Here is a 15211-nt window from a genome sequence, read left to right as displayed (position 1 = left end):
TGTGTGACAGGGTGTACAGCAAACAAGCTAAAAACCCTCAGAACTAAGTTTTATAAGCTACCGAACCTTAAAATCCAGCCTTTAAGGAGACAAAAGTGGATACAGGCAATAAGACGTGAAGCATCAGCAGGAAGAATGGGTAAATTTTGGGATCCTGACACTCAGTATGCCTACGTGTGCAGTTTACATTTTGTCACTGGTAAGTCAAATATCCAAATGTCAGTTTTATATATTATATTTCCTGTCAGCGATTACGTTCCCCTCCAGTGACCGTAGTTCTCAGAGTAATATGACACATTGCGCTCTGTCTCAATTGCCTGTATCCACTTTTGTGTCCTTAAACGTTCGTTTTGGAGGGGGGCGACAACTTATAAAAACTTCTGTATTTTTGGTTCTGGGGATTTTTTAGCTAGTTTGCTGTACACCCTGTCACATGGCAGCTTTTAGACCTTGTTCTGTTTTTTGTTATAAGTCAAAAATGACAAGGAGACAGCTTCACGCAATACAAAGTCAATGGAGATGGTTGGATTGTTTCCCCCCCCCCGGTGGGCGTGGTTTTCAGATTATGCTCTGTCTCTATACTGATCCATATAAACAAAAGAATCATGTTAGAGGGAGGCAAAATTTAGTAGAGTTACTGTGGACTACCTACTAATTATAATATAAGCACACAAGGCAACTTACAGTCATTGGTGGACACGTACTGCCGACTGTGGCACCAGATGTCGGCGCCACGAGACGGGAGGGTGAAAGCCGGGGCGGGAGATAGTCGGTCCTGCCCTATATCATCGGTTGTCGGCGGGACGGGAGGATGAAGGCCGAGGCGGGAGATGTTCGGTTCAGCCCCATTCACCAATGACAGTGGATCAATGAATCCCAGTTGTCTCTGATGAAAGTTTATAAAACTATCCTGTGTTAACTTATCACTGCAGAGGCCACCTCCTCTTCATATCATCGTTTTTAGGAAATTTAAATAAGGAGTCCGAGCTGTTTTTATCGCAACCAGGTATTGTGCATGGCTGTAGTAACTAACGAAAATGACAGTAACTCTTTGGTAAATTGTGATTGAGGGGCGAGCCACTGATGCTAATACGCTGTCGTTATTATTGTGCTAGTGGCAGGGCCATGCTTGGTGGCTCCAGTGAATCATCGAGACACTGTTTTAGCCCCACCTAAAAAAATCCTCAACACAGAATTGGTGAAAAACTGTCTTTGTAATGTGTCTCAGCAATACATTTGTAACATTTATAATGTGTTTAGAAACAATTCTCAGAATTGACTTTACAGGGACTTTGAATGATTTTGTAAATATATAGATTATCATTTTACGTACCACCTCCTGCTCCAGCTGGCCGTAAACCTCAGGTGACATTGGCATGAGCGTGTCATTATAATCTTGTGGTTTCCTAAAATTCAAACACAGTTGGTCTGAATCGCTGAATATAAAAAAACACAGATTTGGTAGTTATAAACTCAAAATTGTGAGTTATAAAGTCAGAATTGTGAAATATAACCTTGAATTTGTGAGTAAAATATCAGAATTGCGAGTTATAAACTCGAAAACTGCGCATTTTAAAGTCTGATTTTTGAGATATAAACATGCAGTTATAGTTTATAGTTTAAACATGCAGAGAAAAAAAGATTTAGATATAAACTCGCAATGCTGAAAAAAAGTAAAAATTGTGAAATATAAACTTGCAATTGAGAGTAAAAGTCTGAATTGTGAGATATAAACTCGCAATTCAGAGTAAAAAGTAAGAATTGCAAGTAAAAACGTGAAATTGCAAGAAATTGCAAGAAATAAACTTCAAACTGAGAAATAGTCTGAATTGCGATGTATGCAGTAAACTCGCAATTGCGAGTTATAGTCTGAATTGCGAGATGTAAACTCGCAATTGTTAGTAAAAAGTAAGAATTGCGAGTTAGAAACTCAAAATTGGAAGAAAAAAATCTGAACTGCGAAATACAAACTCGCAATTCTGAGATAAACACCAGAATTATGAGTCATAAACTCGAAAATGCGAGAAAGAGTCTAAATTGCGAGATATACAGTGAACTTTGTGAACAATTGTGAGTAAAAAGTCTGAATTGTGAGTTGAAATCACAACTTGAAACTGAGACAGAAAAAAGTTGCAATTACAAAACAATATTCCATACAGAAATTAAACATTTCTAAAATAAATCTTAGTCTGACTGGGGGATTGTGGAAGTTATTGCTCACATTTCAGAAATGGAGATGAGAGTGGTGCTGATGTATCCCTCATCTGACTTCTTGTCGACATCCATTGGTTCTTGCTCTAGAGAAACGAAAGACAAAGAAAGGGTAAGAATTTTATTTTTACGTTTTTTAATACATTTATTCATATTTAATAGGATTTTTATATAGTTCAGAACTGTGTTTCTTACTATCGGTAGGCTTGGAATAGTATTTTTTGAAGGCGTCGTCTTTGGGTATATTGGGATGGAGGAAGCGCAGAGGGTTTTCTGGGACGTTGTCGGCGGCCATCACGCGATAGTTGCGAATAATGTCGGGAAGTGAGACGGCAGAGAGTTCCTTCTTCGTGTAGGGCTCCACGGAGCGAATCTGCGGCTCTTCTAAACCAACACAAAGCCAAACACATGAATGAACAATAAATTTGCTAAAATGGATTAGATTTCAAGCCAAAGTTTAAGCAAAACCCACATCTAAGTTTTGACGTTTTGATATCAAGAGCAGAGAAATATCCTTTATTTTATTTTGGTTTAATTGAATTCTTTATTGTTCCATAGCATGCCAGAATGAAGGTGAGTCTCACCGTTTGCGTCATGTTGGACCCAGCTGAATGTGATTGCTCCGTCGCGGTTGCTCTCACTGAAGCGCAACAGAAACGTGCCGGGAGCTTTATCGTAGAGCAGAGATTTTGTTCGGTCCTTGGTCACAAACCCCATTATGCACCTGTGAGAGATGGACAGTGTTAAAGCAATGTTCCTGCTTACCCAATAGACTCCCATTGTGCAAGTTTATTCATGTGTTTTTACACTTAGAACCTTAGAAAAACTAAAATTAGAGGGAAAAACTGCTGGTAATTAAAAACATGCCACAGACTGTCAGTCTGTTGTTGTTGTTTTTTACAGAATGAATTAATTATAATTATATATCCAAAATTCAAACATCTGGATTCTTACCCATCATCCCACAGGCTCAGCAGATGTCTCTTTATAAGGTCCAAAATTGCTTCAATCCACAGCCAGAAGGTGAAGTTCTTCTCGCTGCCAGACTACATCATACACGAGACTCAGATCAAATAACTTTTAACAAACACTGGTAACAAAACTAGGCTGCTCAATTCAGAAGGTTCAACCTAAACTAATAAGTAAAAATATCTAGTTTAGACCAACCTTACAAAATTTATTCCAAGGAATCTGAGCTTCAGGATCCATCATTGCTTTAGCACCTGTCGGTCAAAGTTCACAAGCTTGTTCATTTAGTTCATCTGATCCAGCAGAATCAGTCACACTCAATGGCAGGCAAGTAGCTATCAGACTCACCCAGCAGTTTAGTTCCCAGCATGCTTAACTGTTCTTGATTAAGACCTCTTTTGGTGATGGAGGAGAACTGCCAGCTCAGCACCTCTGCTAGATGCCCCCAAGTAGCTGAAGAAGGGGTCACGAAGAACGAAAGGTTCTGGTGAAGAAACAACAAAAGGAAACAGAGGTTCAAGGCAAGTCAGAACCTGTGCAAACACCTCCTGGCATCTGTTTTGTGTTGATGTAAGTAGAGCTCATATCTACTGCTGAAACCTTTCAAGAACATTAGCCTTGAGGATTATGATTTGAGGATTACTTTACTTTGAATTTGATATATTTGAATTTCATATATTTTAACTTTAGTTAAATTTTTTGTCATTTTTATTAGATTTTATTAGATAATAATTCTATTTAAGTTTATTTTTATTTCTGTTTGTTTTATTTTTAATTTCCAGTTAGTCATTTTACTGCTTTCAACTTAAACTTACTTCAGTTATTTGCCAAGGGAACATTTTTCGTAAACTAAAACTAAAATGAAAACTTTAAATATACAGTAAATATTAGATGGTTTAGTCATTTTGTCATTTTTATACTTTTTTAAATTTAAATATTCCTATTTATATTTAATTTATTTTATTTCAGTCTTAGTTTTTATTTATTTTCAGTTAGTAATTTTAGTGCATTAACTTGAACTTATTTCAGTTTTTTGCCAAAGCAACATTTCTAATTTTTTGTTTAAAAAGTATTTTCATCTAATATTTAAATTTTCAGTTTTCATTTTAGCTTTAGTTTAAGTTTTAGTAATTTTGTTATGTGCTTTCGTAATTTTTGTTGTTGTTGTTGTTGTTGTTCTCTTTTTTTTGTTCTTTTAAAATATTTCTATTTCTATTCAGTTTGGGTTTTAGTTCCATTTTCTTTTCTTTCTTTCTTTTTTATTACTAGTTTTTTAGTTTTTTATTACTAGTAATTTTAGTGCTTCAAATTGAAATTATTTCAGTTATTTGCCAAGGCAGCATTTCTAATTTTTCATCAAGTTTTAAGTTTTTTATCTAATATTTGTATTTTCACTTTTTATTTAAAATTTAGTTTCATTTAAAGTTTTAGTAATTTTGTTATGTGCTTTTGTGATTTTTATTAGTTCTTGTTCCTTTCTATTTAGGTTTTCTATTTTCTATTTATTATTTTTAATTCAGTTTTAGTTTTTATTTATTTCCACTTAGCAATTTTAATGCTTCAACTTAGACTTATTTTAGTTATTTTCAACATTTCCATAATTTTTTGTTTAGTTTCAGTTTTTCATCATGTATTTAAATTTTCAGCTTCCATTTTATATGCATTACATTAGTGTTGAGGAGGTCTAACCTTTGGATCAGAGGTCAGCATGTTGTACCACATGATGGAGGCCCATCCACTGGGTAGCTGACTGACATTGGAGATCACAACTATGGGCAGAGATGTAGTCTGAAGATGGAGAGAGAGAAGAAAGTTCATGATGATCATGATTTGGTGGTGTTTATGTTTCGAACTCAGTTCTTCTGAAGGATATTCTCACCTCAAAGTTCATGACCAGTCCAGACCAGCAAAGCTCAGCCTCAAAGGTGATGGAGTGAAGTTCCTCTGTGACGATCAGAGGGCCCTGCCGAACATTTAAGAAACAGTTTAACCAAAAACGACTAAAATTAGTTCTACCAGGTTTGAAGTTTGAATATGCAAATGTTCAAATGAGATTAAGAGCTACAGAAGAGGGGAAGCTTTTCTGTGAGTAATAACTTGAATTTCCACTTGTTTCTTACACAAATCGATCGTATGTCTTGGAAAACAGAACACAAGAGTTATGGACTACTTTCATGATACTTTTGTGTGAAAAGTATCACATAAATCTGTCATCATTTATTCACCCAAGAAAGTCATACAGCTTTGGAATGACATTAGGGTGAGTAAATGATGACAGATTTATGTGAACTGTCTCTTTAAGACAAACCATCACTGAAGAAAATACACACAGATCGATCAAATGTTTGGGGTCAGTAATTTATAAGAAATTAATTACAAGGACACATTAAATTGATCAAAAGCGACAGTAAAGACATTTAGAATCTTACAAAATATTTCTATTTATTTCTAGTAATGATGCTGAAAATTCAGCTTTAATCACAAAAATAAATTACATTTTAAAATACATTCAAACAGAAAACAGTTCTTTTAAATTGTAAAAATATTTCAAAATATTACTGTTATTTGATCAAATAAATGCAGCCTTGGAGAGCAGAAGAGAGCTCAAACTTTTGAGCGACAGAGTAAAAACCAAACCCTCACCTCACTAGTTCTGTTTCCGGTAACTTTCTTCTCTTTCAGTTGCTGTGAAGTAAAAAGAATATTGTTACTATTACTTATTTGACTGAATTATACTTTTTAAACTGGAGCTACAGTATAATTTGCTTTTTGTTTTGTTTTTCTTTTCACTTTACCAAATGACGGAATTCTGCTGCCATTCCATTGGATTCCTCCATGTTCATCACCTTCATGGCCGTTCCCAAGATGTTGAACATACGAAACCTAAAACAGGAGCATTATTAAGTAAGCAGAATAATATTAATTCAGTTGGGATTCAACCAATTTAAAATGAACTGCATTTAAGGAACAGCTCAGCAAAAAATATAACTCGCTTTTTTGCAGTGGACTTTTTTTACAACTGCTGTCATTTTGCAAGACCTGTGTAACAAACATTTTAAAATAATATCTTTTATGTTCCTTTCAAAAAAAAAAAAAACAGCAACGACATGAGGGTGAGTAAATGATGACAAATTTTCATTTTTAGGGTAACTGTCCCTTTTAATGTAGAATGCAAATAAAGAAATTATGTAGGACATACCCTTTCCGTTTCTCAACGATATCCCTGGAAGGTGAAGAGAGATGTGTTAACACAAGAACATATGAAATGCTAAAAATGCTAACCACACGTGTGAATCATTAGCAATGTAAGCATTAACTATATTCTATTAAACATCTATGCTAAATCACTAAAATGTTTGCAGACCACTTACTTGTCAAACTGCACTTTCACTCGAACAGTGTGGTTGAATTCCTGAAGTTTTATGAGCAGCCTGGAGCACAAAAAATGTGAATCATTATTCATCAGCTGAACATTATCTGGTTACTACTTCCAGAGAAATGTGAACTATCTGCCATGTGTTTAAGGTTACCGTAATTTGAGAGTGAACAGAACACCTGTCTTCAGCACCAAAGGTCTTTGCAGTTGGGTTGGCATGCATGGCTGTCTCTCGACTACCAAGGAGCTGAAAACACGCAAACCAAAATTATTCATTGTCAGCGACACATTTCAACAGTGTTGTAAAGCCTGCCGATACACTTCAAGCAAAAATGAAGAACACCTAAAGAAAATTATTTTAATATTCGTTGTTTAGCACATTACAAATCTAAAAATCAAGTGCCGTTTTTTCCTCTAGTTGCACTTCTTCTCAGAATAACCCACAGACCAATTATCTGTTATCTTGCATCTTGACATCATAGTTGATGACCTTCTTTGTTTTCTACTTTATTTTCTTATACTTCAAGTGAAATCGAAGAACAAACTGGTGTGATGTCATTTCGAACAAAATCAGGCCAAACAAAGTTCTTTTGGAGGTCGTTTAGGGAATTCAAAAAATTCCTGAAAAAAGCAAAGAACGAAAAAGAACTTTGCTGTGAGCATATCGGGGCCTTTACAAGCAAAGAAAGACTCTTACTTTGTTATGAGAGTTTTGAGGTTTAACATGATCCTGTCCTCCAGAGTGCTTTTGCTGAGGGTGATGGGATCGGTGTCATATGTGAACTTCTGCTCCAGCTCCAGAAGTTTCTTGAGCTGCTGCCTGAGCTGAAGCAAAGATTCTGCGAGAGATGTAAACCTGAGAGGGAAAAACAAACAGATCTCAGTAATATTGTACTTAAAGTGTTAGTTCACCCAAAAATGAAAATTCTGTCATTTATTACTCACCCTCATGCCGTTCCAAACCCGTAAGACCTTCGTTCATCTTCAGAACATAAATTAAGATATTTTTGTTGAAATCCGATGGCTCAGTGAGGCCTCCATAGCCAGCAATAGTACTTCCTCCCTCAAGATCCATTAATGTACTAAAAACATATTTAAATCAGTTCATGTGAGTAAAGTAGTTCAATATTAATATTATAAAGCGACAAGAATATTTTCTGTCCACCAAAAAAACAAAATAACGACTTATATAGTGATGGCCGATTTAAAAACACTGCTTCAGGAAGCTTCGGAGCGTTATGAATCTTGTGTGTCGAATCATGATTCGGATCGCGTGTCAAACTGCCAAACTGCTGAAATCATGTGACTTTGAATCGATTCGACACAAAAACGAAGCTTAACGAAGCAGTGTTTTGAAATCGGCCATCACAATATAAGTCGTTATTTTGTTTTTTTGGTATACTAATATTGAACCACTGAACTCACATGAACTGATTTAAATATGTTTTTAGTACATTTATGGATCTTGAGAGAGGAAGTGTCATTGCTGGCTATGCAGGCCTCACTGAGTCATTGGATTTCAACAAAAATATCTTAATTTGTGTTCCAAAGATTGATGAAGATCTTAAGGGTGTGGAACGGCATGAGGGTGAGTAATAAATGACGTTACTTTCATTTTTGGGTGAACTAACCCTTTAAAGATCAGCTCACATTGAAGTCACTTTCAAAACAACCAGTTATCTGTTGGTTAGTGCAGCAAATTCACACGACCAATGACCATCGTTGCGAAACCTATGTGGGTAACTCTTTTGTGAGTAAAAAATTTCCCATTTGCATGTATTACTATTAAAATGATTGGATTTTGTCATAAGTATTGTACAGTCAAAATTCGTAATTATGATCAATACTAGTAATTCACTTCAGGCATTATTTGATGCCCCTGAAACTACAAGTGTCGATCATTATGATATTGTGGTGGTGTTCATGTGCTCTTGTAAATATGGTTTAAATGCAACATATCACACTGTGTAGCTTCACCCACAGCGAAATCTTATTGGTCCACAATCTCCCTCCACATACCTGCATATATAAACATCAAATGTGTTGCTTCACAAGGCATTAAAGTTGATGGGTCACTTTTTTATTAGGACGAATGAACAATTCAGTCTAGTATTTTATCTTACAAACTAATCTGCATATGATTTTTATTATGTGATTCTTGATAAATAATCAGTTTGTACGGAAAATATGTTTAATATTCATAGTTTAGCACATCTAAAATCAAGTGCTGTTTTTCCTCTAGTTGCGCTTCTCCAGATCATCTGTAAGCTTGCAATTTGTCATCATAATTGATGACTTTCTTTTTCCTCTACAAAAAAAAAAGGTTATAATTAAAATCTGAAATCATTTGTGGTTTACCAGTTTTGAAGCTGGTCCAAGCAGACATTACTCATCCCACCAATGCAAGCCATCTGTTGTCTGCGCCTCCATTCGGCCAGTTCTGTTGAGATCAGCTCAAAAATCACTGGATCCATAAGGTTCAACACCTCTGACATCTGACCAATCACGTTCTACAAGGACACAAACACAAACAAGGTTGAACGCAACTGCTTCTCTTCACTAACCAGAATGAGGAAAGATGACGGATCTCCAAAGATCTCACTATTCTTGTGTCGTGGAGTTTCATAAACATGGCGCGGATGGTCAGTCTCTCCCGATTCAGGTCTTCCTTTGAAATAGTCCCGTTGAGTTCCTCTGTTAAACAGAAGTACAAGCAATACTGAGTTTCTGTACTTGTCGGATACAAGTACAGAAACATATTCTCACCAACAGAAAGCTGCTTGGTTTCAAAGTGACTTTACATCGCTACACTATTGACAATAAACAATTTTTTGCTTGTGAAATTGTGCTAATGTGACCTCACATTTATCAAGCCGATTTCGACTACAAAGAAAGCATTTCTTAATCCCGTTACCTCTGCTTTGAAGAGTTTTGCTCTTGAAGTCGTATTCGTCTTGCAGGTCTTCCAGATTTTTGATGATCTGCTCAGTGTCCTGATTGGAAATAGGAAAAACAAAACAAACGATGTTTCACGCGATTTGACTAGGAGAACTAAATGTATAGGTAACACTTTATTACTGTGGTCCACTTTAGACATTCTACTAACTACAAGTAACTTTGCAGCTACATGTCAACTAACTCTCATTTGTCATGACTTCGGTCTGATTTGCCATGTTTTGTTGTCTTGTCTCTGTGTCTGCGTGCCCTGTTGTCTCTAAGCACATCATTTTTGTTTTGACAGCCCTCCATGTGCTCTGCTGTCAGTGTGGCGTTTTCCCCTCCCACTCGTTATCTTTAACTTCAATTGTGTTCTCTGTCACACCTGTTGCCACTTATCCCTCATTAGCTTTCCCCTATTTTAGATTCTCTTGTGCTCAGTCTTTTGTTAGACTGTTGTTGTATGTTTGAGCTAACGCGGCGCTCGTGACCTTCCCTTCTTGTTTGCCTAGTCTTGCCGTGTTCTGCCTTTTAGGCTCCAAGTGCTGTTTTGTTTTGTTTCTTTTGTTTTGAACAACTCTTTCTTATCTTGCCAGAATTTTTTTGTTCTACTACCTGCCCTGGCTATCTTTGTGTCTGCTGAGACTTGGATGCATCGCTCCAGCCCCTCTCTGCATTCTCAACGCTCTCTTCTGGGAACTTAGCGAGACTTCGCTGCGTCACGGACAACGCTCTAGTCAGAGTGACTTCCAGGCTGCGTCACGAGTGATGCTAGGACTTTGTCTTTTGTGTTCCTGTTGTTTTTATTTCCCCTGTGCTCAGTGAGAGCAAAATAAACTTTTCTGTTACGGGCAACTGAATCCGTAATTTTCCCTGACATCATTAGAGTATTAGTAGAATGTCTGTATCTGCAACACTTTATTTTGATGCTCCCCAACAGACATTCTACTGACTATTTATTAGTCACTTTGAAACTACGACAAAATAAATCCGTAAAATAACACAAAAAGTACTGGTAGCTCATTTCCTGGACATTATCCAGTAATTTTAGGGATATTTGCGGTAACCCTAAAATACAACTAAATGAAGTGCGAATTTCTAAATGCTGGTAAAACGCATGTAAAAAATAATTACGGAAAATTCCGTTAAATTAATATAGTACATTGTGCCCTGTTTTTACAGATTTTTTTTTTTAAGAGTCTACTAATACTTTAATGAGAGTTAGTTGACATGTAGTTGACAAGTTACTTGTAGTTAGTACAATGTCTAAACATTGAAATGTAAACCAACATATCTTGTAGTTGCGATTAAATTTTTGTGTGTATATATCACCTGCACTTTGTTCTTTATGTCTTTCACCCTTCCGTCCATTTCTCGATGTTTCTCCACGATCATGTCGTTTTGGGTGCTGCTGGTTTGATTCTGCAATGAAATACTAATTACTAACTTCATATTATTATATAGAAAAGGGCAGCTTGGAAAATATTGCTTTTGTGTTTTGCAAATGAAAGAAAGTAATGCATGTTTGAAACAACATGAGGGTGAGTAAACGTCATATTGACATTTTGAGGTTTTGGTGATGGAGATCAATGGTTGTCATTTATTAATTACAGACCTCTGACATTTGGGCAGAAGCCAGAATCTTCCTTTCCTCGCTAAGGTTCCTACTGATGATCATCGCCATGGAAACAGGATTGTCTTGGAAGAGGTTCTAGAAAACAAGTTTCACATGAACTCACAAACTCACAGACATCTGCATGTTGCAACTTTTTTTTTTTTTTATCTCTGTATTGCCTAATGATTCAGAGGCTGCTACACCACACTAAAAGGAAATGGTCATGTAGCCAGTTGCCGGCAGGCACCTGCAAGTTCCTCTTGATCTTGCGGATGTTATGCTGGTTCAGGAAGTCTTTCTCCATCGCGAAGCGGCTGTGTTGGTGATCTAACTGGGTCAAAAGATCATGAAACCTCACGGTGGCCAGGGACTCGTTCTCCACATTAGCAACATGGTCCCTTTGGGGAAGGAAGAAGAGATGATTTACATCAACTGAAGTTGAGAGAGGAATGAATTCTATTTTAATACAATTTCTATATTTGTACCTATACAGTCCCTCTTATTGGGTTGTCAAATGTAATAAGAAAGTAAAGATGTTTGCAGTAAGATGATAAGGACATTAAAATGGAGTAGTTATCACTACTATACTTTGTTTAGCAATAAAACTGCAGTAAGTAATTATGTTGTGCTGAATCTTATTTGTCTTGCTAAACAACTGATACGGCAGTATTTGCCTCTCTGTCACCCCCACTTATCGAATTCTGTGTGCGCATTTTAAAGGGTTATTTCAGCCAAAAATGTCAATTCTGTCATTTATTACTCACCCTCATGTCGTTCCACACCCGTAAGATCTTCATTCATCTTTGGAACACAAATTAAGATATTTTTGATGAAATCTGATGACTCAGTGAGGCCTGCGTTGCCAGCAAGATCATTTCCTTTTCCATTTCCCAAAATAACGACTTTACTCCACAATATCTAGTGATGGGCGATTTCAAAACACTGCTTCATGAAACTTTGATGCTTTAAGAATCATTTGTTTCGAATCAGTGGTTTGGAGTGTGTATCAAACTGCCAAAGTCACATGAACTGTTGAAATTTCTTATGACGTAACGAAGCATCGTTTACTGAAATCATGCGATTTTGGCGCTCTGAACCACTGATTCGAAACAAAAGATTTGTAAAGCTTCATGAAGCAGTGTTTTGAAATCGCCCATCACTAGATATTGTATATCGCTATTTAGTTTTTTTGGCTAAATATAAAGTAAATGGTTTTTGGCTAAATAGTAAATATGTTTTTAGTACCTTTCTGGGCATTGAAAAAGGAAATGATCTTGCTCGCAATGCAAGCCTCACTGAGCCATCGGATTTTATCAAAAATATCTTAATTTGTGTTCTGAAGATTCTGAATGTCTTACGGGTGTGGAACGACATGAGGTTGAGTAATTAATGACTCAATTTTTGGGTCAACTAACCATTTTAATGTGGTTTTAAACCATTCAAGCACAAGAAGACATGAAAGAGAGCTCAATTCAGTATTCGTGCACTATATGAGAGACGGCTTACTGTGTGAACTGAGTTCTCTTTCACGTCTTCTTGCACTTGAATGGTTTAAAACCATTTGAACAGACAAAATTATGTCAGAAAATCCTCGTAAACACAGTCGGTTGTGTCTTAAGAGAACATACACAGTTGAGAAAGAAAATGCATGTGTAACAGTATATTGGATATGTGCATTCAGTCTTAAAGTGACAGCAGCCTAATAAACCTGCTGTGCCTGTGTTATTAACGTTAATAAAGAACAAAGAAAATCACTCGCTGATCTTGACTGAATAACTTTTGTAACTTTAATAAGGATTAATCTATATTTTATTTATAAAAAGAAAACTATGCAGTGTTATTTTACATTTGATTTCAATTTCTGAACTTTAATATGTATTTTTATTTTCTAATTTGCTCATTTGTTCTCATTTTATTACTGACTGTATACTTGTCTTTAATAATGTTTGAAAATGTACATTAGTCTAGTTTATTAGTTGTTCTTTAGGCTGCTGATTTTTGTTCATTTTTACCATATTGGAATCGAAACTGAGAATCGATAAGCAGAATCACAATTGGATTCAAATCAAACCCAACGCTATTGTTTGGTGTGTGCATGCCATAATAAGTTAAAGTTTTTCTGAAAAATGTCATATGTTGGGTAAGATCATCTGAAGATTGTTTTTATTAACATCATGTGATCTCAACATGGAGGCTTTATGAACAATAAACAGTTTTTTCTTTTCCTTCTTTTTTGCAAATAGTCCATTTTTCTTTACATTTGATTTTGAGGTGTACAAAAATTACCTTTAAAATATTTACGCATCTTTTAAAATATTACTAGAATTATTATAATATTAATACTTGTATCACCTTTAAAATATATGCACCTTAAAAAGTATTCATTAATTGTTTAATGTTTAAATATTATTTTAATTAATACTAATTACCTTCACAAATGTTCATGCACATTTAAAAATATTTCTTCAGATTTTCATATTTTAATATTAACATTTCAATAAATATTATCTTGCACTTTTACAAATATTTATTATGAAGACATAGGTTGCCTACTCTAGTTTAGCATTATTACACTTGCAAAAGATTGTGGTTGTGTGTTTGATATTGTTACAAAGCTAAAGAGGGTATAAAATAATTCATCCGCACCAGTCGTGGCTTTCTATCCAGCTGCTGAGGTACTGCCGGATGGCCATTGGAAAGTTGTCATCGTAAAGTTGGTCAACCTGTTCCAGAAACTTTGAATCCAGTTGTTGAAGCTCCAACCACTGACTCATTTCTGCGACTGTGGGCTGAAAGGTAAAATAAATGAAAATATATGTTTGGGTAATGGATGGGCCACAGTGAATTGCTGGCTGCATAATCAAGATTTTCTTGCAGAAATCAAAGTAAAACAAAGGTGGAAGACTGCAGACATACCAGCCTAGCAAAGCATTTCTTTGCAAGATGCATGATTAGATTTAGATCTCGATTTAGGTACAAGACGTTTTGAGGTTTTTGTGCTGTGTGTATTTCTAACCTATTAGCTACTAACAGATTTGCCAAAACACTAGTGATTGCGTGTTTGAGGAGCTCTAAGACAGATGTGTACAACACATGTACAAACATGTACAACACATGTACAAACATGTAAAACAGTTTATTTTTATATTATTATTATTATTATTAAAATGTTTTAATAGATTTAGTCTATAGTAGGCATAGTTAAAATAGGTCAATAAGAATAACATTAGTTTGATTTGAATTTGGTTTTAATATGTATACTTATTTATATCTTTGAAAAATAATATTTTTAATTATTATTATTATTATTATTACTAAGATTATTACTAATATTTAAAATATTAACAGTATAACAAAAACAATGTACGTGCGCGCGCACGTGTGTGTAATATAGGGTTTATCAGTATTGTTGCTGTATAAATATACATTTTACGAAGCTTTATATGGAAACAATATACGGGATGTACCCAAACAGAAAGCTTTGGTAAACATGTGGCTGGGTGAGTGGGTTGGGTGCATGTGGGGTGTTTCTAAGTTTACAATGCACAGCAAGTTTGATCATTCAGCCTGAATTGGAATCAATCCATATTAAAAATAATAATAATAGTAACAACAATAACAACAGTTGTGTAGGATATTATTATATTATTATTATTATTATTTTAAGCATTAACGTTACATAATAGCATTCAGGCCATAAGTAAAAAGCTCGGTTTATATATGGCCTTGTATGTTTCCATTACTTTCTTAACAGTAAAAATCCCCAAATAACACGTGAAATCTTAGGATTACATGTATTCTTTATTATGATAATATCACGCATTCATCAAACGTATGATCAAAACTTCCTGTAATTTGTCAAGCAGAAAAAACGATGAATGCGGAAATTTAAGTTATTATTTTGCTACTCACCTCCAAATGTAATCCAAATACGATTAAAGTAAGAATCCGCAGTTATATGTTTAATGTGTCTTCAACAGCAGCAGAAAAATGAGGAAGAACAGGCAAGTTCCCTGTTATTGTCGATTTGTTATTGAATTCCCAGTAGTCTTTCCAGTAGATGTCCGACTTTAACTGCTCGAGTAGCACGCCTGTGCGTGTTT

General features: G+C 35.3%; 1 protein-coding gene across 4 annotated transcripts in view; it reads right to left on the bottom strand.

Annotated features, from left to right (window-relative positions):
- Positions 1–15211, bottom strand: part of stat1a (signal transducer and activator of transcription 1a) — an 18441-nt gene extending 3230 nt beyond the window's left edge. The window contains exons 1-24 of one of the 4 annotated variants that reach the window (XM_048168448.1): positions 15021–15211; positions 13755–13897; positions 11356–11506; positions 11109–11204; positions 10826–10915; positions 9471–9549; positions 9159–9250; positions 8915–9066; positions 7254–7412; positions 6711–6803; positions 6552–6611; positions 6380–6403; positions 5976–6063; positions 5824–5865; positions 5060–5143; positions 4870–4968; positions 3529–3664; positions 3379–3434; positions 3166–3257; positions 2796–2935; positions 2407–2595; positions 2222–2297; positions 1334–1436; positions 685–886 (exon numbers count right to left, since the gene is read on the bottom strand). In XM_048168448.1, the coding sequence (XP_048024405.1) occupies positions 685–886; positions 1334–1436; positions 2222–2297; positions 2407–2595; positions 2796–2935; positions 3166–3257; positions 3379–3434; positions 3529–3664; positions 4870–4968; positions 5060–5143; positions 5824–5865; positions 5976–6063; positions 6380–6403; positions 6552–6611; positions 6711–6803; positions 7254–7412; positions 8915–9066; positions 9159–9250; positions 9471–9549; positions 10826–10915; positions 11109–11204; positions 11356–11506; positions 13755–13882 (2431 nt within the window). In that variant the 5' untranslated portion in view covers positions 13883–13897; positions 15021–15211. The remainder of the gene's footprint in view (positions 1–684; positions 887–1333; positions 1437–2221; positions 2298–2406; positions 2596–2795; positions 2936–3165; positions 3258–3378; positions 3435–3528; positions 3665–4869; positions 4969–5059; positions 5144–5823; positions 5866–5975; positions 6064–6379; positions 6404–6551; positions 6612–6710; positions 6804–7253; positions 7413–8914; positions 9067–9158; positions 9251–9470; positions 9550–10825; positions 10916–11108; positions 11205–11355; positions 11507–13754; positions 13898–15020) is intronic. The other 3 variants (XM_048168457.1, XM_048168466.1, XM_048168474.1) reach the window with 3 other exon arrangements.

Source organism: Megalobrama amblycephala, linkage group LG2 (genome assembly GCF_018812025.1).
Source record: "Megalobrama amblycephala isolate DHTTF-2021 linkage group LG2, ASM1881202v1, whole genome shotgun sequence".
Lineage (NCBI taxonomy): Eukaryota > Metazoa > Chordata > Actinopteri > Cypriniformes > Xenocyprididae > Megalobrama > Megalobrama amblycephala.
The sequence above is the reverse complement of the archived record's forward strand: the minus strand, read 5'-3'. Positions and strand labels throughout refer to the sequence as shown.